The sequence below is a fragment of the Gallus gallus genome, chromosome 3 (assembly GCF_016699485.2).
Source record: "Gallus gallus isolate bGalGal1 chromosome 3, bGalGal1.mat.broiler.GRCg7b, whole genome shotgun sequence".
Taxonomy (NCBI): Eukaryota; Metazoa; Chordata; class Aves; order Galliformes; family Phasianidae; genus Gallus; species Gallus gallus.
Window position 1 is genome coordinate 19355518 of NC_052534.1, and position 27382 is coordinate 19382899.

The window sequence follows — 27382 nt, forward strand, 5'->3', positions numbered from 1 at the left end:
GCAGCCTGTGTTACTTGTAGTTTCTCATTCACTCCAACACAAGTGCACAAAACTTGCACTTCAATTTTTTCCTATTCAAGAAATGTAGATTACTCTCAGATTCTAAAAACCTAGACTACATTTTACTGCACTGAAGTCTACCGCTCTTAGAATAATCTACACTTGCTCTCTGGAGTGATGATCAAAGCAACAAACATACAGCCTTTCACTCAGGTTGGACATATATCCAGCATAATATTTTAGCATTCGTTCAAAGCAGATACATGTGCTAATAGCATTGCAAATTACACAGCTATTCAATCATAATGCATCAATACAATAAAATATTTCTTTCAGCCAATGTTTTCACATGCGACATTCTGAAATCCTAACTGTATATGCTGCAGGAAGCCAACAGAACATGCTTCTTAGACTACAATTTGTAAATCCACCAGCAACATGCAATTAAAGATGAGATTCAAAGTGCCTGTTTTTCTGTGAAGATGAGTCACAACATTCTTCCTAGAGTATTCTTACTAAAAGGAAATGATAGAATTTTTTCTGCTTATCAATTATAGTCATCAGTGGTTATTACACATAACTATGGTAAACATTGAGAATTAGTCTTAATATCCCAGGCATTTTTTAATAGCAGCAATGGGCTGTGTTAATCTTACAGAGTTATGAAAATCTTTATTACTACCATTTCAACTATATTTAATCATCACAATCAAGCTAAAGGTGAGTTATCAAATAATAAGTAGCACGTTTTTTGCAAAAATGCTCCATCAAGAATTGCTATTGACTTCAAAATCTAGCTTCTTACTTTAATACTGTGACAAATTGGTTGGTTGAAATACATTGTTTGGTGGATATATGAGCAAATCTTAATTCCAAGAATACTGAACAGCCTCTGCAAAACTGTCATCAAAAGGTAAGGCCAAACACGTCCCATTTTAGTGAGAGGATCTTCAATTCCAGTAAATCAAATAACAATAACAAAGATCTAAAACTAACATCAATTAAGTATTTTGTAAACAAAGACTAGTGTTTCCAGCTCAACTTATACGTGGGTTGTTTTTTTGTTTTTGGACTAAAAGCTCTGCCACAAGTTGCTGTAATGTCCTCTGAGCGTGCACTGACATAATTTTTTCTCATTAAATGAGAATTTTTAAAATGTTTAAGTACTGTATAGAATAAGAAGTTAAATATATATATCAGTCTCCCTCAAAAATATTGCTTAAAGTTAACTTACTAAAAGGCAAGATTTTCTTTCTATGCTACAAACATGCAAGTTGCATTATTAAATGAGGAAGGTAGGCAAAGCAAGACATTTATCATCCTACAGACAAATGACACTGAATTGCTAGTTAGACAGTATAATAAGTACCATCTAATTTTCTCTTTCGAATCAATTTATTCTTCAAAGCCTTGGATCATCATCAAGGGACTGCATTTTCCCGTTGAGAAATCACAGGACTGAAAATCAGGTTTTATAAAATATTTAACTAGTTGCCGACAAATAACTACTAGAATGGATTTGATTAGAAGAGTAGTGACAGTAGCTTTTCTTATGCAAATAACCAACTGAATAGTTTGACTCATCCTAGTCACTACTTCGTATTATTCCTTCAAAATCATACTCTGTAAGTCATCTGTAGCCTTTGCTAGAAAGCTTTTCCAGCTTTTCTTTCCAGACTTTCAGTCTTCTTTTTTTTCTTCTTTCCCGACTTCCATCCATTCTTTTCTATATTTAGTTAAACAGTAGCCATTTTGTAACTGTTAATTTGCTTCTCAATTTTAGCTTTCCTTCCACATATAAGAAAGTAATTTCAGAGATGGCTGATGCTTAATAATCATTTACATTACACAATGAGTAGTGTTTTTTAAGGGCAGCACAGTAGCAGTGACCTGAAGAATTTTTCTCAGAATGAGAAAAACCATCACACAGGAACTTTTACAATGCGAATTCTGAAAGGGATCTTTATAATAAGATAGTATTTCTGTAAATATAGCACTGGTCAAGGAATCTGGAAAAATCATTATGTCAACAATCACAAGTTGAAATTCTGACTTTCTTTCCTAAAAGACTGAATGAATGTATCTTATAGAAGAGATTTCACTCTACTCCTGTAAATCAGAGGTAATGTCTGCTGTTCTCACTGTTGTTTTTAATATATTCCAGGCTTTTTGCATGTTTGCTTTTCTTTTTAGTACCACCTACCCAAGATTGTAGCCAAATGTCTGAGCTCCAAGGAGCTCATAGTTCTGAAGTGTGATGCTGTTGTGGGAATCACCCTATGTGGAGTCAAGGAGTTCCTCAAGCCAATTATAACATGAGGATACAGAAGTGCTCTGACTCACAATGGTTGTTTTGAGGACAGCAGAGAGAATCCAAGAGATTGTCCTTTCATGAATTATATGGGATGCATTGCTGTAGGATCAGATTCTTGGATTTTGATTATTTAATTTGGTTTAGGACATATGGTAAGAAGCAAAGTGCTGGAAAGCAGCCTTAACCTGGAACAAGAGAGCTGATAATCACAGAATGATAGAACCAGAGAATGGCTTGGGGTGGAAGGGACCTCAAGGATCATCAATCTCCAACCCCCTTGCTGCAGGCAAGGTCACCCACATTCATGTCTAATATTAGACCAGGCTGCCTGGGGCCCTGTCCAAAATGGCTTTGAACATGTCCAAGGATGAGGCATCCACAATCTCCCTGGGCAGCTTGTTCCAGCACCTCACCACTCTCATAGTAAAGAACTTCCCCCTGATATCCAACTTAACTCTCCCCTCCTTCAACTTAAAACCAATTCCCCTTGTCCTGCCATTATCTCCTCTTGTAAAGAGTTGGCTCCCCTCCTGTTTATAGGCTCCCTGTTTATAAGCTACTGGAAGGCTGCAATGAGGTCACGCTGCAGCCTTCTCTTGTCCAGGCTGAACAAGCCCAGCTCCCTCAGCCTGTCTTTGTAGGGGAGGTGCTCCAGCCCACTGATCATCTTTGTGGCCCTCCTCTGGACCCTCTCCAACAGCTCCCTGTCTTTCTTGTACTGGGGGCCCCAGACACAGTACTCCAGATGGGATCTCAGGAGGGCATAGTAGAGAGGAACAATCACCTCCCTGTCCCTGCTGGCCACCCCTCTTCTAATGGAGCCCAGGATACCATTTGTTTTTCAAGCTGCAAGAGCACACTGCTGGCTCATGTTCAGTTTTTCATCCACCAGGATAACTCAAGCTAAGGGTTCATCCGAAGCATCTGAAAAGATCCATGAAGTTACACTAGCAGTAATAATTACACAGGAGCCATGTCATTGGCCAGAGACTGCTAGAGTGCAACACAGTTTTCCAACAACCCTTATCCCTGACATGGCTCATGAAGAAATCAGTAGTGTAAAACGCAAACTCTTACAGATCACCTAATAATTCCCCTACAATAGAGCCACTTCTAGCTGCCACATTATGTCGGCTTTACATTGCTTAGGAAAACACATTGCAATTGCATTGGAGAAACTAAGAATCTGATATTCAGAATGTCCTACTTCATGTATATTAGAAACTTCTCTCACAAAGCGTTCTAGTAAGTATGGTGTTTAAATTTTTAAAACATTTAATAAGGCTGATAGAACAGATCCATATTCCTCAGGGATACTACTCTGTGTTAGAAAATATTCTTGTGTACTTTCTTTTTCTCTGATCCAAAAGAAAAGAAACCAAGCAAATTCCTTTAAAAATTGTTACAGTCTAAGATTAAAAATCCACTCATACATTATCTCAAGTATAATTGCTGCCAGATTAAGAAAAGTCAAGCTAAAGTGAAATTTAAATAAATTTCAGTGTAGGAAGAGATGGAAAAACATGAATAGTGTACTTCTTTTGCAGTAATACAAAGACAGTTTTTCTATGAAACTACAGGACACAGTGGGCTCAGAAGAATGTGAAAGAAGATGGGTTGACTAAATAGAAAAGTCATGTGTGTAGAAAAGTCCTGCTCACTTTCTAAGGATCTGAGATTTTCAGGCCACGTTATAATCTCCTTATGGATCTCTTCCTACTTAGGTGAAACTTCAAATGTTGTGCAACTTGTTCCATAACACAAGTAACAATGAAAACTGAAACTATTGAAGTTCCAGAGGCAACAGACATCACAGAAAACAGCATGGATTTCCTTGATACACAAGGAGTTCTCTTTTTCATCACTGAAACTCCAGACTCAGTAAAATAACGTAAGAGCAATGATGCAGTTGAAACACTCATGGAGATCCTTGCAATCTCCCTTAAGGTAGAAAGCAAGTTAGACTTTTTTCTGTGGTCTCCTACCTCTGTTATCCCAAATAGGACACTTCTGCCAGTACTTGAACAAAGAGGAAGAATTTACACCTACTGTAAATCAATGAAATACCTAGCATTATACTAATTCCCTAACATTCATTTTATAAACTTGAGCTTGAAGTACATCTACACGTCATTATGACTGAATGAAATACTTCTGCAACTTCACCTAATCTCAGCTGATGGCAATCACTATCCAGCAAAATTGACTGAAACTGTTGGCTGTGCTTTGTGCTTTTATCCACACTGCCTGAATTAAGCTTTTAGCTTAATTCATTTAGCTCTGTCTCTGTTGACAGAGGTGGAAGCTATACAATTTATATAACCAACAACTGTGGTCTGCTCTAATGGTCACACAATACAGTGTGAAAATGATAGTGATGCTGACTACAGCCCAGTTTCTACTGCTCCAACATAACTAGGATTGTGTTGGTGGTGTAATACAAGTGCTGATTTTCCTAGCCTAGGCAAGGCCATCACAATAAGAAATATTTCAGCTTGATATTTGATTAATGCTGGCAGTACTCTATAAGTGATTTCCACTCAACATCTAATTATTTAATTATTTCCCATTATTAATGGAATGAAACAATTCAAAACAAACAGCCAGAATTACTGTTTTGCAGAAAGCTCATAATCATCAATTCATACATGTAGAAGTCTTCCTAAAATTATATTACACTGGCCTGTTGAACTTGAAAGGCATATTTTATCCCAATCAATGCATAAAAGTAAAATTATCCATAACTAAGGCATGTTTCTCTGCTGTACAGTTCAGCTGTAATGATCCCCACACATTGCACTTGCACATCAATTATGATAATCATAATCACGGTCGTTAAGCTGAATGTTCATTATTATCAGGATGCTGGTGACAGCAGATTCAATCATCGGGTGCAATGGGCAGGCAGTCACAGTCCCACCCAAGTTTCTGCAGACAGCGTTGTGCCACATTAAATCTATGATGTGTTCCACATCCCACTCCATTCCAAAAGCTGTAGACGGTAAAGGTCAACTTTATGTTCTGTGCAATATGCTTAGGTTCTCTAAATTAATTCCTTGCAGTACTGGATATTTTTATGCTTTGTAGATAATAAAATTCTGTTTAGGGCCAAAATGCCTCTGCAAATAATGAAACAGTGATGCAGTTGTACTGTAATTCACCTCTAATAAGGCATCAGAGAAAAGAATATTTCAGCAAAGAATGTCTTCAAACATCACGTCCTGAATTTTCCAAATAAGAAAACATTTAATGCTCTCATTTAAGTCAGTTTTCTAAAATGCATACGCAAACTAACTCCAATACCAATTAAAGGCTGTAAGCTATCATTTCTACTTCAGTAAATATGAACATATGTGAGTGTTTTGACAACTGAAAGATTATAGTTAGTGTATTTGATCCCCCGACTGTCCAGCTATTTTGGGACCTATCACTGTAGGTTAAACTCACAATGACTGGTAATTTTTTTTTATATTGGTATTTCTCACATATAAATCAAAAGTTTTACAAGGTATTTAGACATATGTTGTTTCAACTTTAAAAGTATGCATTTTTATTTTTATAGTAGTTTACAACTGGATAGAAACATACTCTTCCCCCACTATATGTACATTGTTATTTACATTTCTTAACTTTTTTAGCTTTTATTGAAGAACAGAACTAGTTTTCCCTTAACGTAGTAAGTTTTTTGAAAGCTAAGTGGAAGCATTCCAGACGAAGTATTCCAAGGCACTATTTTTCATTGTTGCTCATTTTGCTTCTGAAGTAATTACATAATTTGCATACTAATTCTGTAATGAATTTAAATGCCTATATATATATGAAAATCTAAAGGAAATACAAACACAACATGTGCATGGACACACAGAAAACCTTTTTAATATACAGTTTTTAAAAAGGCAGCTAGTATCAAATAATACTTCAGCAGATCAGACGGGTTATTGACCCACTAGCCACAGAACTACCTCCCTGGAAGAAATTACACTATAGTTTTTCTTATCATCAACGATAAGAAAGATTTATTTAGTATATTACTTTAAGAAGTGGAATATACATCCTGGCAGTTATCAGTTATTCAGGCTGTAATAATGTATTAACATAAATATCATCTCACGGAAACCCCCCAAAATGGCTGTATTAAACAGATGAACTGTTAAGCAAAGCTACGAAATGAAGATTAATTTTGATTTAAAATTGGAGTTGGAAGGCTGTTTATCATGTTGAGTTAATGCATACAGCTATACATCTCCAGAGATTTAGGTTGAAATATATCCAAGATCACAAGTCAGTTTGGTGATATAAGTCCCATAATTTATATAATACGTACTATATATATATATATATATATATAATAGGTTATACAATATAATAACTTTTACATTTTTTGATATTGCCATTTCAGTCTGACCAAGAACTGCTAAGGACTGGAAGAGGGGGAATCTTTACATTGTAAGATAAGTATGATCAACAAATCAACAAATCTTTATACTGGTTTACATACATATGTCATGCTCATGCAGTTGGACTCTAATCAAGTCCATCCTCCACTAATTGCTTTTCAAAGACAAATTCATCTTTTTACTTGAATGTTGATCTTTAGGTTTTTATATGCAATGCAGTTTAACTATTTCTGTATGGTACAATATCAAAATGTTGCTATGATCTTTTTTTAAAACTTAACACTTTGAGAAAAAATATGACTAAAAATATTACTTCTCAAACTAAATTTCCTTGGAACTTATTATATATTTACAAGGATAAGTTATTTCCAAGGAAGTAAGTAATCACATCTTAAAAACTCTCAGAATTACTTAGGTTGAAAGTGACCTCTTCAGATCATCTATTCCATCCCCTTGCTCAAGCAAAAACTGCTAGACTTGGCCCAGGACAGTATCCTTTTGGATTTTGAATATATCCAATGAAATGAAGGAAATTTCAAAACCCCCATGGGCATGAGTGTTTGACTATCCTCACAGCATGGACTCACTAGACAGTACTAAGAATTTGGTTCCATCTTCTTCATTCCTTCCCACTCGGTCTTTAAATACATTAGTGACATGCCCCTGAAACTGAAGAGTTTCAGCTCTCTTAGCCTCTTGTTGTATAGAAGGTGTTCCACTTCCTTTACCATCTTTGAGGCCTTGTGCTAGAACTGCTCTGCCAGCTCCATATCTTTCTCATACTGGGAAATTATAATGTGATTACGATATCTAACAAAAAAATAGTAATACAAACACATCTACAAACCCATGTTAGAACACTGTTTGAGCTCATTTACATCCTTTTTCACTAATTCTACACTATTGTAATATCCTAATGGTGTAATTCATTTTTCATATAGTTTCAGAGAGTGTGTTTGATTTTGCAGGAGTTGACACATGATTAAAAAAAAAATCCTTTCTTGGTTTTTGTGTAAACCTACTGTGAAGATTCAGAAGTTCTGAACCTCTGGTTTCCTACTGCTGCTAAAAATCTGAGAAACAGGTAAGAAGCAATTGTTCAGTTTTCCTTTTTCTGTATCATGCTTGGTGAATGATGGAACTTTTTGGACTTTTGAAATCTCACACTATATTAGGTTTCAACCACTGAAAATCGTTTATATAACACTGAAAGTTCTGAGGAAAACTATTTCTTATGGCACTACAAAACTGGAAATATACAAGATGTTTCTGATAAGAAAGAAGCCAGTTTAATGAAACCGTCTTAAAACAAAAACAATTTTTCATTCACTTGTACTATTTTTTGAAGAATATATGCAATAAAATATTTTGGCCTATTTTTTTCCATAATTTTCTGAAGGTTTCTCTTCACATGTAAGAGTAAATATACGTATTTTACCTTAAATGAGGAAAGGCAACACAGAAACAGCAAAACTTCACAAAATTGATATAACTGAATGTGTACTTAAGCCTGCTCTTAAATCCATATCTAGTAGATGGGAGATGTTTTGTATTTCCTCAATTTTAACTTACCAGATTGTTGAGGAAGCTTGATATCACAATAGCTCAATGTGATTTTATAACATGCTAGAAATATTGGATTTGATTATCTCATTTATTTATTTAATTTATTCAAAAAATTAAGCCATTCTTTAACTTTTGCAGTGACTTACCTTGCCTGCTATCCACTTATTAGGCTGTACTTCTCGGAAATGCTTAATTCCATAAGTTTCTTTGCCAATTTTTTCTGATGCATGAATTGACAGCTCATATTTCTCATTTTTATGATACGAAGAAAATGGCAAAAATCTGAAATTTAAAAATATTTAATAATTACTACATACTACTCCGAATGCCACAGGATTTATGTAAAACAAATATCAGCAAATGAGGATATTGGGTGGACATGCATTCTTGATATTTCCCACTGTACTTTCTTGATGTAGCAACCCCCCCCTCCTGCCCCCCACCAAGTAATGTGAAAAAGACTACAGAAATTTTTAAAAATAAAATTGGAACAAAGGGCTATAGAGCTTGAACAGCATATGACTAGTATTACTAGATTATTACTTTGGCTGCATCTGTCCTACCAGTGCATGTGGGCAAGGAGGAAATGTGTAGTCCAAAAGACTCACAATACAACTTCAATCTGATCATTCCATCAGGATGGAGATATTTCAAGATGTCAGCAATTTAAGTATAAACCAAATCTATATTGCACCAGAAAGAACACCTTCCGTATAACAAAACAGAAAATGAATCCTTTGGCAGCTGTTAAACAAAGTAAAATAGACTGTAGTCTAGTTTGTCAGAATGAAAACGTATAGATAATACTATTGATATTCACATATTAGCAGAACACAAGGTAAATCGGTGGTTTCTTTTAAATTTGTAAATTGTGTGCTTTACTCTGAAGTGATCTGTATTTCCTCATCAGTGATCTTATGGGGCTTGACTCTTTCATCTTTGATCATACTAAGGGTGAACTCCCTTCTTGCATACTGCCACCATACAGTGAAATTCCAGCTACCTACTCTGGACACATAAGAAGTTTTCAGATATCCCTAATCTCATGGACAAGCGTTCAGGGTTGGACCCACAGTAAAATGTGTGAAGGAAGGTAAAGGTCACTTCATATATAAAAGATCTGAAAGAGATTCTACAAAGATATCTTAGTTTCACCTCTCTATTTTAGTTTGCAAGAAAAATCACAAACAGGTACATTTTCATACAAAGAAAAATACAAAGCCCATGATGGAAGCTCTTCATTGCTTGTATTGCAAAAAAAGCAAGGGGCATTCTTTACAAGTGTAGAAGAATTGTTATAAAGTTAGAAATACCTGTTTCAGGAGTTTAAAGCATCACTTTAACTGTCACATGTGTAGTTAATTAAAACCTTTTCAGTAGTTGAAAGCATTTCAGGATCTAGAGTCCCTATGAGAGTTAGATAGTCAAATTTTTTTTATTTATTTTTTTTTTAATGAAGAGAAGGATAATAAAAACTTTCTTTCTGTCTCTTGGCTGATACAGACTCAGAAAGTAATTTATTTTCACTAAATAATCCATCAGCAACTGTTTGGGTGGGCTTGTTTTTTTGTTGTAGTTATTTTAAATTCCACTTCATAAAAATAAACTATTTTGCAATTTTACTAGTTATAGCAATATACTCTATCAAGTACCACAAAAAATTATTATGTAAAGTTAGCATGAGAAAAACACTGAGTTAGCAGACTTTTAAATTATACAAATCTGTAGTAGCATGTGTATACTCATGGGAAAGGACACTCTCACATAAGACAGATTATGGTACTTGTAATGCTAATTTGCACATGGGATGGACATCACAAGCACACAAAAATTAATGCGGCCCCAGTGTCCCAGAGAATACATCGAAGGTGCTGTGAGCCGGCTGCTCCACTTGCAGTTTTTATCACTTCTGAATTGCATTTTAATAGTACATTTTTCTTTTGTTCAGACATGAAAGAAAATTGGCTTTCTCAGGGGATTGGATAGCTGAGAAGACAAGGCTAGCAGTTTAGGGATTTGCCTATATATGCACAGAATTTAGTTGAGCCATAACATTCATAATTCAATATGAATACTGCATCTGTAAAATTTATACACAAAATTGCAAAAAAAAAAAAAAAAAAAAACAAACCAAAAAAACATATATATTGAGAAGAGTAGAAGATAAAGTAAAGGAAAACAATAATGAATCGAGCTTTTCCTGTAACATTTCCAATGTGGAGGGCTTGATTGCACTGTGGACCTTTTTTTTCCACTAGGGCTGTTCTGAAAGTAATGTCTCCTATTTTATGATCTTGGCCCAGAGTGTCAGACACAGATACTGGTGGTATGGCAGTAGAGGTTGCACCTTCCCACCAATATTCCATTATATGCTGTTGCCATGTGACAGATGGCAGCAGAGGGGCAGTCTGACAATATGGCGATTGACATGCAAGTGCATATCAAACAAAGGGGTGTGATTGAATACCTCCACATGCAAAAAATGGCACCCGTTAACATTCATCAATGCTTGCTGGATTTTTATGGAGACCAAACAGTGGATATGAGCTCAGTGAGGTGATAGGTGGTGCGTTTCAGCAGTGGAAACAGTAACATGAAAGACAAGCCATGTTCCAGATGGCCATGCATGGCTGTCACATCATGAAATGAAAAGCATGTTGATCAGTTCACCCACATGAATCAGGAGATGATGACATAGGAACTATGTGCAGAGCTGAATATCAGCTTCAATGCATTGGAAACAATGGTGGCATCATTGGAATATCACAAAATATAGGGGGCATTTTCTTCAGATCAAACTCTGTATGCTCTACTATGATTCCAAACAAATACCTATACATATATTCTAACATTTTAGAACTGTGAGTATACAACTAACTGTATACTCTACATGCAACTTAGCACAAATATAATCTTCCACATTCTACTGCATATCTTCTCTAAGATCATTGGAGTAAGTGCCATACAGCCCAGAACACGTCTGTGGTTGAGGAAAAAGTTAAAGCAACTATGATTTTTTTAACATTGAACAATAAAACAATGCTAAAATTGAAATGAAAGAACATTAAAAATATAATGGGAGATGATGGCATGAAGCAGTAATTTTTATTATTATTTTTATTTTTTTCTGTATAATCATTTTTGCTCAATAATAAGCAATGTTTAGATTCTAAACGTCATTTACATATCATTCTTTCATAAACAGCGGCCTGAATCAAGATTACCACTGTTTCAACTGTTTCATCTTTGAATGTGGTAGAAATAAAGTTGCAGTGTTTGACTGTGAAAATTTCAGGTCAGAGCTATGTGAGCAGATGCTGACAGGGAAAAGGATCTAGCTACAAGAAAAGTTGTTTGCAAATTCAATGTCTGTTTAAGCAAGCAAAAATCATTCTGTGTGAATAAGTAAATAAAATAACATTAAAACATTTTTGTATGTGTGTGTTAAGTAGATTACCAAATTAATGAGAGTCGTATGGAAGTCATTATAGCCCTGCAACCAATAATAATATTAAAAAAACAATAGCTCTGTAACAAAATTCAGTAATGGCATTCTGTTCTACAACTCTGTATATACACCTAACACAGCTTTTCCCCAGCTTTGTGCTTTGAATGTGGTAGAAGAGAGTGATGGAAGGAGAAGAAAATTAAATCCAGATAATGGTATAATAACATTATGAACTGCCCAACTTTAGACCACAGTAGTTTCTACCACAAAAAGTTCACTTGAGTAGGATTCCAATATCTGGATTTCAGCTTTTCTTTCTCACTTAAGTGTAAATTCAGAAGTTCTTGAAGAGTTGCAGTAAAAATGACAGAGACAGAAGTAGCAGGATGAAAGAAGAATTAAATTCCACGTTGATGTCATATTATGCCATAAGGCATAGTAAGCATAAGCTGAGCCTTTCTAAAACTTCATGATTTAACAAGAGGTGAGTTTTCTCCAAAGTAAGTAAAAAAAGGAAAAGTGATTTCATTTTGTCTATTGCAAAAGCTTAAATGAGATGTACTAATAAATACACTCAAGACAGGGTGAAAGAGTGGGAACCAAAAGGAGAAACTACCTGAGGTTCTGCAAATAGCAGAAAACTGAGAACAAAAAACTGAGAAAGGACCAGGACCACGACTGGCACTGTCACTGGTAACAAAGGTCAGTTGCAATTTTTCCAGGACCACAATCTGTTGGACTGAATTAGCAAGAAAAAAGACACAGGAGCCTTGAATTAGGAGACAATCATAGTCTTGACAGTGGTTAGTGGGATATATTTACATTTCAAAACATAGCTTAAATATCTGTTAATAAAAATAAAACTTGCGTTTTCTGTCCTTTCATTCATTCTATCCTGTATCACTAGGCTGCCACTAATTTAATCTTTCTAGTTTTTCTTTTCTATATATTTTGTCTCCCTCATTCTCTTTCTTCCTGCATCGCTTCACCTATTATTTCTTCTTTCCACTCTGTCTCCTGTTCCAATATCTCTCTGTTTTGACAGGAGAGGAAAGAGGCTTCTTGAATGCCAAAGGCTTTCTAGTTAGCCTGACCAACTTGAGAGAAGCAGCAGCAGATGTAGACTCTAATGTCTATGGTAATCCAAGAGAAAAAGCTTCCTGTGCAGCAGTGCGAACAACAGGGAGGATTTGTCAGGGAATGCTGTCACAGGAAAAGAAGTAACAATTTTAATCTAGAAGAGGTTAGGTGTAGATAAGAAATTAGGGAAAAAATCATCTCTGTGAGGGTGATAAGAACTTGGAGAAGGCTGCTCAGAGAAGCTGCGGATGCCTCATGTTGCCTTGACCTAACTCAAATGAAAAGAAGCTTCCTCTGACTGTAACGACCATGAACAATTAGCTCCAAACAAACCATGTGGAAGCTGTGACTCTTCCCCCTCCCCAACCCTACCCCTCTTTTGTTTGTTTTTTAAATGAAATATGTAATGAATTTCAAGCTTTCAGATTCAGCCAACACTCTTCATCTTTACATTTGGTGAACAAAGCAAAAAACAAAGGTTTTCCACACCAAAACAATGGCAACAGAGCTGCCACATAATGAGTGTGCATTAAAAATCAAAGTTTTTTATGCAACATATTTTACTTAGTGCATCTAAGAAGATCAGCATATTATTTTTGCAAGACAAACTTATTTTGGATGCATTCTTACAAATCTTGTCTGTAGTTATGTGCTACATACATATGGGTAGTTTTTCAATAAACTATCAGTCATTTTTATCCTATCAGGAGTAAATCTAAGAGCCCTTTGTCTCTTTCTTTATTTAACCCATGTCTGCAATACCATACAGCGACGAAGAAAAGCACTGTCTAGTTCCTGTAGGAAGCAAAAGAGATCTGTTCTGTAGCAAATTCCAGAACTTCTTAATTATACAGACTTATTAATCTGCATCCCCAGTGTTATAAAGTACTAGAACTTCATTAGAAAAATTAAGATGGAAAAATGAAGGCGCTACTTTGTAAATTTCCAGTGGAAATTAGCTGGAAGAAGCAGAGGAATACTGGATCAAAAGAGGGTAATCATGCTTAACTGTGCCCTAGAGCACCCGCATGTATAATACGATTTGCACAGTAACTACCTCTCCTATTACTGCTTGTTTGGAGTATTCTGTGTTAATGGGGTTAGCTAATTTAGTAGTTTAACTTAAAAAGACTCTGCTGATTAATAAATGTTGCACACTGTGCTAGTAATTAAAATAAATGGAAGAGTTACAAATAGAAGTTGAATTGTTAAGAAAACATTATCTGAAAATATATGATAATCCCTGTTTATCATAATACAATAACAGTCCGGAAAATATGCAGATTGCTGAAGTTGCAAAGCATATGAAAAACTAAGCATAATTTGAACAAAGTTTTCAAACGTGCTATATCTGCATGACATAAAACATAGCGGCCATTTTCACTGCAGCTATGTCAGAAATAGAGTATAAGATCTTAAAAACATACAAATAAGATTTTTTTAAAACTTAAAATTTTATCAAACAAGAGCAACTTGTTTTCTTATATTTTGTTACCTTTATTGCTGTGCATATTTTGGCACTGATGCCCTCAAGTATACCTTTTGAGCACGTCACTGGGTAGCACAGAAGCAACTGTGCTGGTTTTAAAAGAAGGCATCTTGCTGAAAACAAGTGTGAGACACGGTGTGCAAACATTGCACTCTGCTGCACACAACTGAATCCATGCGTTCAGGACTGGTGTGGCTGCCTCTAGTGCCGCTCTGAGCACAGAGAGTCAGCAGCGAGGTGACTTGCCTAATGTCACCAGCAGCCAACAATAAATCAGGAAGCCTCAGCCTTGGTAATCGCTGGCTTATCCTTATTCTATCACTACACTGCAACTTATTCTGATGTATGTGGACTTCATAAAGATATTTAATAGTACACTTTGGATCACGAGGCATATTATGTGAGACAGCTTTCGATAAAATTAAAGAAAATAATTTACATTTGTGTTCCCTGGAAAATTAGGCCTGCACACTGCTGCATACGACAGAGTAAAGAACTTTTCATGCTCAGTGATCTAAATATGCTGGATCCGGCAGTTGGTGTCTCAAACTAGACACTAGTTTATTAAGTGGTCATCCCAAAGGAGTCCAATTGTCATTCCTATCCAAGTGGAGGGGGAAATCACTTCATTTGTATGAAAAATAGCACAATAAGGCAGTAACGGCTTCAATTACGCAAGAAAAAGGAATCATCCTTATTAGGTTAGATTGCCCAGTTGCTCTTTCAGTACAAAATAGTAAAATCCAGCAGTTGCGATAAGCATACACAAAATTTACTCATTTATTTTGCATTTGCACTGCTGCTGCCTACCTGAACCTCTCCCATAGCTTTCTCAATTATTTCTGCATTTATCAGAAGCAAGAAGTTCCTCAGAGCTTGAAACATTTAGAGACAAATGTATAAACTGATTTCAGAGCTATTTAAAAAAAAAAAAAAAAAAAAAAAAAAAAAAAAAAAAAGGTAGGAATTCTATGTTGTCTGATATAACAGCTATAAAACACCAATATTCATTCTTGAAAAATACAAATCAAGGACTCTGTTTCTCCTTATATGCAAGCACAAGCTTTCTCCACAAATGCCACACGCTTCCTCTGCTCTTTCTCTCATTTTCTAAAATAGAAGAATGATAAGCATAGGAAGCACTACCAGGAAGAAATACAGTCCCAAAGTACACAATTACATAGAAAGAGACAAGAAATTTGTCAATTCATAATAGACACTGCTGAGAAAAAGATTACTGTGGAATCTGAGTAACCCTTTGTTGACTCCTCCCTGGAGACCACCATACCACACAGCAGCTGCAGCATTACTAGTGAGTGTTAGTCCTGATGATGACCTGCAGCTCTGTCATCACCTTTTCAAGGTTACAGATGTGACCCTTGCATGGTTGGTTGAATCTGAAGCACAAACGGAACAATCACAGCCTGAAAAGGTATAATCCACTATACATCTAGTGTGCATGAAGCTGAGAATTACTGCTTCTGTGCATTAAGGATGGCACTAAATGCTTCTTTAACCATAAGGTAAATAAAGACTGCTGATCAATTAATATCTGTCAGAGTTGGCATGTTCAGATTTGAACCGTACAAGTCTAAAATCTTAATGATTCACTTAGCAAGAAGAAAAAGAAAAATAAATATTACAAGATAAGGCTTGAAACTGGCCACGTAATGACCTCTGAGGTAAATCTTATCAAATGAAGAATGGAGACCATATATTCATTCCCATAAGTGAAGGACTTAATTCCTCCTCATTTGGAATACATAATCAAAATCTTTCCAGTGAAAAGAACACCTTAATTGGGAGAGAGAAGTTAATTAATACCCGGCGTTTTATAGATTTCAGTAAAATAAGTTAAAAATAAGAATAAGTTTTAAAAAAGTTAGTTCAAATCTAAACTGAGATTTGAAAATTAAGCTGCTTTTCCTCACTCTGAACAACAACAAACACAGGAAAGAACAGAAAACTGATGTACACTTTTAGTTTTCAAGTTTTCCTATTGTGTTCGGTATAAAAGGAATAAAAACAATACTACACCTTATTTTTGTTAGCAAATAGAAAAAACAGAACAAAAGTAGATGAACAAAGAGACTTCTTTTTTAAGCTGAATCTCCGTTTAATATCACTGTTAATATCCAAATAGGGAAAATATGAGAAAAGATTTAATCAAAATTTAAAAGTGCAAATACATTTGATTCTAGCATACTGAAGTTCCCATCCTTAAGCTAACATGTGCAATATGGAGCTGACAGCAAAGTACCACATCCTAATGAATCAGTGGATCATAGGCTGCTCACAAGGAAAATGAATTCCCTTCTGTCCAGAATTATGGTATTCAAAGATCAAAGGATTGCTAAGAGCAGGAATTCAAGGGAGAAGCTGACAAAACATCATTTGTTTCTAGTTAACTACAGAGTCAGAACAGGTGAGATAATAGGCTTTATTATGATTGGACAAAAGTGTTCCATTACAGTATGAAAGGAGCTGGAACTATTTTAGCAATAACTGTAGATCTTTTTGGATAGATTACATCTGTATTTGGGATTGTATGGAAAACAAGCTGGTTTCTCTGATGCTATTACAAATGCTATGGCTCAGAAAGCCAAACTGCTTCAAAAGTTATTACAGTATTTAAAAATCATGTTCTAACATGTGCAACATATGCTCCCTTCCCTTCCAAGTGAGTTTTGGTAGTCTAGTTGAAGAGAAAGCAAGTCTCATCAGCATGCAACAACATTTATCTTCCCATAATTTGGAAAATTCTTGAATATGAGGACTGAAACAGTATATGCTCCTTGGCAAAGTGTGTATGGCAAAAAGGAATTTGCATTTGTTTGCTTATTTCCCATTAAGCCCATCTGTTGCATCACGTAGTACTGTTACAGAAGATCTATTGATTCATAGAGATGGAAGGCACATGTCACACAATTACAATATAAGGTCTTTGTCCTGAAGAGTTTATAATCTAAGGACAAAGATTTAGAAGTATGTACAGAGAATATTTGCTAGTAAGCTGTCAGGTTTGACATTTCATTTTGTCAGGCATGAAAGGTTTCTGAAAGCAACAGAATAAAGAAAACGTTCTCATAACAATATAAGAAGAAAAAGCAAAGAACTTACTCATTGTCATGTATACATTTTCTCCATTCCTCCCTTTTCATTTCCTCTCTGGCCTTCTCTAGTGGTGAACTGATTGATGCTGCCACTCGTAAGGTTGGTTCCAAAGGCTTGTAGCGTTGCCGCAATACTTCAGCGGCATCACGGAAAGGCCCCTGAAAGGTATAGGATAATGTAAGTGTTTTATTGTGGGGCTATAGTTCTTTTATTTTCTTCTTTTATTCATGACACATCACTGATGAAAGAGGGCATAGAGTGCCTGGGAAGTGTAGCAAGACTTTTCTTCCAAAATAATTAAAGCAGTTCATTTTGATAGAGAGTTACAGATAACACAAAGGTTGATAACATGCTTTAAAGCCCCACAGAGAGAATGAGAAGTGTGCAGTCTAGATTTATTTAGTTTCTAATAAATATTTATTATTTTAAAACAATACATTGTTAGAACTGATTAGGAGAGCTTATTTTTTTCTTGGAAAAAATACTGGTGAAATAAAATCTGATATACAAGTATTAGCTTCATATAGATTCTGCTTAAGCAGAAAGTCTTTTCCTTTTCATAAGATAAATCACGTTTCACCTTAAAGAACATGCTCTTTTCAATTTTAACTATAAAGCTATGTGGAAGGGAACTTCATACGTGACTTAAAACATAATTCTTCTAACACAATTCAAACTAATGACCACCATAATGTAACTGTATAGTCAATTTTTTAAAAGTCTAATTCTACATTCATCTCACTAGTTTCAAAGAAAAAAAAATCCTAAAAGCTCCTACTTATTTCATAAATGTGTGTGTAATGCATCTATAATACATACATACATACACACACACACACACACAAAGTCTATATATAGAGAGAGAGATTTGTTTTCCCCAGGTTACATTGCTTAATAAGTGATCATACCAGCATCTACCATTTAGCAGCACAGATAAACAGCAGGAGAAAGTCCTTTCCTGCACTGTCAATGTGACGTACATCATGTCTTTTAGAACTAACCATTGTGAACTCACCTAGAGTACAATTAGTGCCATATTATGCTCAGGACAATTTAGTGGCAACTCTGGTTTTAGAAGTGTTACTAATTAATTTTTATTTTATTTTCACCATTGCTGATCCTGCAATGAACTAGTGAAACCTTTGGAAACTATGGGCAGACAAAGAATCCTAATCACAGTCTTTATTCTTTAAGATATTCTTCTTTAAATAGGTTATCACTAACAAGTCACAGCTGGAGTTACTGCGAGCGCTGAGTGAAGACTGTGGGGCTAATAAAAAGAAATGATTCACGCCTCATTTATGTTCACTTATGTTTTACATTAATAGAAACCAATAATAGGAACCAGTTACCATAAAAGTCATGGACCGTAAATAACACAAATGGCAAATAAGTATCATCTAGTACTTTTCACAGCTGGACAGGAGGATTGCTATATTTGAAAGTACTTAATGGATTTTTACTGGAACTTTACTTTTTAAAGACACAGCATCATGATTTGGAGATCTTTTTAAAGATCCTAGTAAGTAAGCAAGCATACTGCTTAAACTTATTGCAGACGCTCCTGATTTTACTTTCTAAAAGTCCCCACAAAAAAAAAAAAAGAAAAGAAAAAGAAAAAAAAGGGTTATTTAGCATGACTACAATGAGTCTTTTAAAATAGAATAACAGAATGAAAATTGCTATTGCTCGTAAGAGCAATACTAAAAAAAAATACTTTTTAAAAAAAGAGCAATACTAAAAAACGTCATTAAAACTGGTAAACAATATTCTAGTAATGCATAAACTATCAAGATATAAAATAAGTTTTCAATTCTTAATTAAACAATTGAGATATAAAATAAGTTTTAAATCATTGATAAAATGATGAACAGTATTGTAAGATGTTTGCAGAGCTGAATATACAGAGAAAAGAGGAAATAAACTTTTGTCAAGTGATATCAGAACAGATATGTTTGCTTTTGGAAAATATTCTTTCAGAATATTCTATTTCTTCCTCATCATAAAATATGCACTCATATTTCACAAGTATAAGGGCCAATTCAGATGTCCAAGGAACGTTTTTTCCTTCTCTGCAGTTTCTAAGAACTTTTAATTCTTTCTCGATTCATAGTCGAAATGAAATTAGTAGAACACAGCAAACATTAATGAAAGGAAGACAAAAAGAGTTTAACTATGCAAAAGGTCTCCTCAAAAAGGCTGTGTCATCAATAATGAAAGTGAGGCATATTGCAGAATATTAAGTTTACTCTAAACTTTCCCTTCAGATTTTTCCACTTCTCTGAGTCATGTATTTGTAGAAACTTATCTAGCAATAAGCACCTAATGAATATATTTTAGAATTATCTGAGCTTCCATCAAGCTGTAATTATAGATAACTTAGTAATACAAATGTTAGATCTGTTATAACTGACATACAAGCATCATTAAAATGTTTAAATACACTATCTCACATACACAGAGCTTACATATAAAATGCAAAATACCAATTACCCCAAGAGAATGTTAGTATTTATTTTTTGTTCTTTTAAGCACACATAGTTCTTATGTAATATATCCAACCCTATCAGCAACACAGTTACTAGATATCTGAGTGAACAGTAGAGTAACAAGTGGCTCACCCTGGATGTGACATACATATATACAAGAAAAAGAAGCATGGTGCCAGAAGGTGTTATCACGGAGAACTAGGACACAAATACAGCTAGTAATTAAATTCCTTACTGTCACACTGGACAACTTTCAGGATGATGCATTCTGATGGGTTTTCATTTCCAGCTGTTTCATCAGCTCAAAACAGTGTCCTTTCCTTAGACAATACAACCCTAAATTGTCAAAGTGTTGTGCAGGGATTTAGCCGTGTGACTCCCATTAACATCAATAAGAGTCGCGCAGCTAAATCCACGCGCTGTGCTTTGAAAATTTGCCCCACAGTGTACATCCCAGGGTGCTGAAAGGATTAAAGTATTATATAGTAAATTCTCTCTTTGAGGTGCAGAAAATAAACAGGACTCTTCTGGTTTGTTCTGGAAGGCTGTCTGTGCACCACTGCTGTGTGTACATCTGAACTTAGAAACATCTATAAAGTATTCCACACCCAAACTGAAGCTTGTAAGATGCTTTATATACAATAAAGTGGTTTTGCAAGAGCAAGTTAGCAATGTAGAAGCTATGATTTGTCTCTTTTTTTAAAAAGTATGACTCCTGTACCATTACAACCTACGCAAAATCTTCCTCTCTTTCCTGAGAGACAATGCATTTGGTCACATCCTGCAGAAGGACTGTCATAGCCCCTTTGGTCCCAGAAGATAAGGCTATAATGTCATATATATATGTCATGAACATACATTCAATTTCAAACACCCTGATCACTAAACAGTTGGGTCACGCTTTGACTTTAACGTGAGTCAATGAGATCATTACATGAAGAAGCTTAAACAGCTAAAGTGTGGGGATGAATGGAGGGAAGGACAAAGGTGGAAAATTTATTTGAAGTTGATCCTTATTATTACAAGCAGTGTGGAAACTCTGTGGGACTCACTTCTATCTCTGTCAGGTCTACACCTGTTCCTTGTGCTCTAACCCAATTACCTCTGCTTTCACATCCCATCATGGATACTGACTTGTCCTCCTATGGACAAGTCAGATGTGATACAAAGGTGAGAAAAGCCTCTTGAGTGTGTGTTAGCCTCTGAGACCATGGCAAATTCAACCAATATACCACATGTAAATTGTGGCAGATGGCATGGTTAAACAAAGTTTGAACCAAGCCGGAGCACAAACTTAACACTGTTTTTGGAAATAGCCATATAAATTCAGAGGAGTTAAATACCATTAAAGGTATATTATATATCGTCAATTGCTTATTACTGTTACTTATTTTTTCAGTTAAATGGTAGCCTTCAGGTCTTATTTAGAATGATTGTTTTTCTAAAAAAAAGACAAAAAACAAACAACAACAACAAAAAAACATGGAGTTCTGAAGGGCTCCATTTTAGGGCCAGTTCTTTTTAATGTTTTCATCAATTACTTGGATGCAGAACTTAAATGCATACTGAGTTTGTGGATGACTCTATATTGAGAGGAGCTGTTGATTTCCTTTAGGGTAGAGAGGTTGTACAGAGAGATCTTGACAAATTGGAGAGCTGGACAACCACCAACAGAATGAAACAAGTGCCAGATTCTGCAGCTGGGATGGGGCAGATCTACATATATGCATAGACTCGGGAGTAATAGGCTGGAAAGTAGTCCCACAGAAAGATAGCTGAGGATTCTGGTTGACAGTAAGCTGAACCTGAGCCAGCAGTGAGACCTTGAAGTCCAAAGAGCCAACTGTACCCCGAGGGTGCTCCAGATCGAGCACTGCTGTCAGGTGAGGGGAAGGATTGTCCCACTCTGCTCTGCGTTGTGCAGCCTCACCTCTATCACTGGGTGCAGGTCTGAGTGCCACAATACAGGAAAGACATAAAACTATTAGAGAGCATCTGAAGGAAGGCTATGAAGATGGTGAAGGATCCAGAGGGCAAGATATGTGACGTCCCTTGGCTTGTTCATCTCAGAGCAGAGGAGCTGAGGGGAGGCCTCATGGCAGCTGCAGCTCTTCACAGGGAGCAGAGGGGCAGAACTGAGCTCTGCTCCCTGTGACAGAGACTGGGCCTGTGGGAACAGCATGGAGCTGTGTCAGGAGAGGGGCAGCTACGGGTTAGGGACAGGATCTGCCCTAGAGGGCGATGGGCATGGAACGGGCTGCACAGGGCAGTGGGCACAGCTCCAGTTGTGGAGTTCAAAGAGTGTTGGATACCGTTCTCAGACATAGGGTTTGGATTTCAGGTGGTGCTGTGTGGAGCCACAAGTTGCGCTCAGTGGTCCTTGTGAGTCCATTCCAATTTGGATTCTATCATCCAAAATGTGTATGAGAAGTTCTAAAGATATTACAGTCCTTCAAAGTCAAGTTGGCAATAAAGTTTATGTGTGAGGTACGTAAAAGAGAAAGTTAGCTGACTGGGTAAACTGAAAAATTCTTCAGAATGGAAGACAAAAACCACTGTCTCAAAAGTAACTGTATCAGGCATGTCTTGGCAAAAGCTATATGTCTGAAAAAATATCCACTTGTCATCAAGTGAAGAACATAAAGGTCTCAAAGGTCTATCTGCTCTGTATATTGGACATATTTCCAGTCATTTTAGATAAGGTGGTAAAAGCTGTTTTGCCTTTCTGTGGTACATTTACTCCGTTGCGTTATCTTGGAGATCTCCATTACTTAAAAGAGAGAAAAAAAAAACTATCTGCAACACATGTTGACATCAACAGAAAATGAAATTGAGACCATGACAGTTAAGGAGAGGAGAAGAGCAACCTGATGACTGATGCAGAACAATGTGTAGAAACTTTCATGATTAAATGTGACACACAGCTAGTGGACGCAGAAGAGCAGAAACTACTCCATACTGAGAGGGTGTCGTTTAGCCTCCACATGGAAAATAATGTCAAAAAAAAATAAGCAGTTATTTCATATTGCCTTAAACTTTCCCAACTTTTTGGAACCTAAAAATTTTACATCTGATGAATCAAGATGATACTCAGTTATATCAGATCTCTTTGACTCTCAGAATTGACTTTTTTTTTTTCTCCAAAGCAAGGACTAGAGAATGGCATTGCCTTGTTCTTACATAACATACTTTTCTTTAAGACAGATTTGTTTCAAAGACTTATATCCTGAATGCAAGTATGAGTTCTATTAAAAAAAAAATAATAATAAATCCATAAAATATTTAAACAAAAGCAGCCAAAGAGATACTGAAAAATGTTACCTGAGGTTTCTGTCTGCCAATAGGTGGCAGGGGCTCTCCTGTGGGGAAAGCTGGAGGTCTTTTACAAGTTGGCCAGTCATACAGATCATATGTGAAGGGACTCTTCGGTTGCTGCTGCCTGTGGCTCAATGGCTTTGACTGCCGGAGCAGCAGTTCCATTGGATCTGGGAATTTTCTGAATGGCGAGTTGTATATGCCTGCAATCTGAATAGAAGACGAGGTTACTTTTGACTTCAACTGACTTACAGTTCTCTTCACAGAGGTGTTTAAATAGGATAATGTAATATATAATCTGTGTTTCAGCCCTTTGAATGCATTTAACTTTTATTTTATGCAAGCAAGAAATACACAGATGATCTTCATGTACCTGAAACCGTACCCTATGTACAATGTACAATAGAACACTTGCAATGTTCTTAATATTTTTAAGGTAATTTTAAAGCTCAGTTGTTTTTCTTATATTGCATTTATTTGCTAAGAAGTACTGAATAAGCAGAACAAAAAAGACATTATTTTAGAGATGCAGGGAAAGGTAAGTAAAAAAGTATATGTCTAACCTTGCTTTTCTCCAGCTTCCTCCTAAAGTACAAACAACTTGGAGCTGAAAGGACTGAACAATCCCTAATTAGTTCTACTGCATTTTTCATTAGCATATCCAACTGGGAAATCACAATTTTCTTGTCTCAAAAAAGTTCAATAAGGCTCATTTCAACCTTACTTAATGGACAAGAATAATCAAAGATGGTAGTTTATTCAAAATATTTTTAGTAAATTTTAAGGGCTATAAGCTCAAATTCTGCAAGTGTTCTTGACCTGACAATATATTTTTGTCCAGTGTTATACATTCTCTTCTTTGTGTAAACTATCCCACTATATTATCAGTGTAACTGTGTGATGGAAAAAAGGACATGAATAAAGATAAGTAAAGATAAGGCAAGATAACTCATGCCAAACAACTACTGGTTGTTCCTTCAGCTCATCAGGATATCAAACTAAATTACAGAGATCCATGCTTCAAATACCTGGCAAGCAGGATTAATCTGTGTGATTATGAGTAACTGCAAAATAGGAGTCCATGAGTTATTCTGGGCTGTAAGAAATGGCATTGCTTCTATAGTTGATATTTAGAGAAGTATTAATAGCCATATGAGTATAATGGCATTCTGAAACTACATTTTGTAATCTATATTGTGATACTATGCATGTTCTTGACATTTCTTTGTTCAAACACTTGGCAGTAATGTGTATTTCATACAGTATTCGAACGCTGAAATGCAGCTGTCTCAAGGTGCACAAATTGGATTGACTTTCAGCACTTTTAATGGCACCTAAATTAGCCATAATATGTTTGGGAACTCACTGATTCAGTGTCATTTGGATTATTATTGCTGAAAAGTTGCCATAAATAAGAGTCATATTTCATTGCTCTCTTTTCACATATTATCAGGTTAAAAATAAAAATACTGTAACAAATATGAAAACAGATTTGGATTTTTAGTGAGGCACATTTGTGAGGCTAGCTGGACACTTTACAAGATGTTGTGCCTTCTACTGATGAAACTCTATGTAAGATCTGGGACAAAATTAATTATGAAGTGCATTTTAACTAATGATTTTTCAAGCAATCCTGTTAATTACTTTACATTTTAATTATATGTGTTCAAGTATTCAAACAGACAGATAGCAGAGCAATCAGTAGAGTTCGTATCTAGATAGATAAAATTAATACTAATTTACTCTAAAATCCCCAAGGTTTGGGGGTAGGTTTTAAGCCTAGATTTAAAATTAGAAAAGTTTGGTAGGGGATGAGTTTGATTCTATTTTCTAGTTCAAACCAATCTCTGGTAAAATTGCTTCCATTAATTTTAAAATATCTCTGCATATCAGAGTCATTTTTACAATTCCTTGTGTATGTGCTGTGTACTGATAAATGCCCTATTCATTCTACCCTCTACAGAGAGATGGCAGTATGCAGAAATGTAAGAATCTGAAGGATCAAAGCCCTTGGCATTTAATAGATTTTCATATCTTCTTGAGACAATTACTGTAAGTGAAAAGCTTTAACTTCATCTTTTCCCTGCTTTAATACAATATCCTCTCAACTACAAAACTATTGTAGTTAGTACTGCTTTTTTAATTGGAGAAAAATATCTTGAAATACTAACTCATAGTTTGATTTCAATATTTTCTTCACCTTTAGTCCACAAGAATATATTTTACCCTCCCAAATATTATGATAGGTTACAGAAAGTATCTCTTCTGTAGGAAGTATGACATTTTTCTGTACTCATGTTCTTCACAACACAGAAAGTCCTCTGTCAAAGCCAGATTTCTGGGACTTCATTTCCAGGAACAATTTTCCAAAGTGACAAACACTATGGGGAAATCTGTGCTACTGTTAAAAAACCTACAGCTGAGTTATTTGCAGTACTGTCATGCTAACTTCCAACTCAATAAGACCAAGGTAATCTCAGGAGGCGACTCTGCTAATAGCTTCTTGCTGACCTCCTTGCATCAGCCTCTTCTGCTGAATGGTGGCCCAGTGGTGAATATGGCAAATGAGGTGTGAAAGCACAGATTTATTTTTTTTTTATTTTTATAAGACTATGGTTCTCGCCCATCAGAGGAAAAAAAAAATGCAGGGAGAGAAATGAGTTATACAATAGATATATTTTTCCCCAAGAATTCTCAGCCTCAGACCTTCCATCATGGAAACCCAAGCATGACCTGGAATATTAATTGTGTCAGGTCAAGCATACTGGCAAATGTACCATTTGTTACCCAGTCATCCTTAGCATTACATTAATATTTTGAATGATTTTGCATTTCTAACACTCTATCATTTAGTTTCTCCCAAATATTTTCTCACATCTGTAATTAATGGTGGCATACTAAATATATATATATATATATATTAGAAAAAATAATGTAATGTGTATGTTATTTAATATTCTGTATCACTTACATCTGTAATCCTAAACTTAATGTATGCTGTAGAATGGCCTTTTTTTTTTTTTTTTTTTTTTGTCTCTATCTCTTTACCATTATCAACAGTGAAAAACGTAGTTGATATTTTTTCCCGGAATATAACAAAGAAATTATTCAGGAGCTTGCCTTGAAAACAAAACAGTGCACCAAAAGAAACAAAGTACGTGGAGGAATGGGGAGAAAGAGAAAAGGCACAAATAGAAAGGAAAAGACAGGATGGTGTTGGTTATGCTAGATAATTCCTCAGAAAAGATCAGTGATCATGAGTGATATAATAAAATGTGAACAATTATGTTGCAATTTTACTTATGAATTAAAATTTATCTTATTTCTTGACTTTAAGTAATTAAATCTACATCCACTATTCCAAACAAGATATGCCCTAGAAGATACAGTGAAGCAACTGCTGTGCAAATTTTACATACATGCAAAATTAAAAATCAGCAAAGATGAGCTGACAAGAAACTGCAAGTATGAAGTCAATAGAAACTGTATCCTCCTGTATTAAAAATACATTTTACTGTAATTCAACTGAACTACAATAAAGGTATGTTTTACTTTCTTTTTCATATCAACTCAAAAATTCTGAAATAGCATATATCATGAATATAAATGCTTCTATTAACAGCTTTTTTTTGTTTGTTTGTTTTTAATACCTTAGATGGAGGTGGTCTTTACAAGAAATTGCCACAATAAGACCATGAATAAGGCTTTACTTTCTCACTCTGCTCTTTTAATAATGTCTTAAATAAATCCTTCTTCAAAACGCATGTAAGGAGACAGAAAAGACTTCAGCAAAATAGGGAATAAACTCAAAAATCCTTTTTTTCTCCACTGTAATTTGTAAAAAAACTAAGCAAACTGAGAGAAGAGGTAAGAGATCTCTAAAAGCCATAAAAGTAAAAGCATGAAGGAGAGCTGTGAATGAAATATTTGCTAGAGAAGGGATTGCTGAATCAACACTGACCAGTGCACTTCATCATAATTATCAGGACATACTACTGCCAGGGGATTTATAAAAATCCCACTCAGCAAATAATTGCCCTGCTGTTAGGAGATAGTCGGAGTGTTAACACACTGTCACAGTCCAGCGTTTAGTAAGATATTCAACATTCAATTACTCTTGCTGAGAACTAAAAGGAAACATGATCGTTTCTTAGCTACTGCAGTTATGCT

General features: G+C 35.5%; 1 protein-coding gene across 7 annotated transcripts in view; it reads right to left on the minus strand.

Annotated features, from left to right (window-relative positions):
- The window catches only part of SPATA17 (spermatogenesis associated 17), a 189531-nt gene that overhangs the window by 114434 nt on the left and 47715 nt on the right, over window positions 1-27382 (minus strand). For all 7 annotated transcript variants that reach the window (XR_005858125.2, XR_005858126.2, XM_040697417.2 and 4 more), the window contains 3 exons: window positions 23219-23422; window positions 17415-17566; window positions 8424-8559 (listed from right to left, as the gene is read on the minus strand). Coding sequence is in view for 5 of the 7 variants with exons in the window: in XM_040697417.2 (XP_040553351.1) it covers window positions 8424-8559; window positions 17415-17566; window positions 23219-23422 (492 nt within the window). In the remaining 2 variants the exon portion in view is untranslated. The remainder of the gene's footprint in view (window positions 1-8423; window positions 8560-17414; window positions 17567-23218; window positions 23423-27382) is intronic.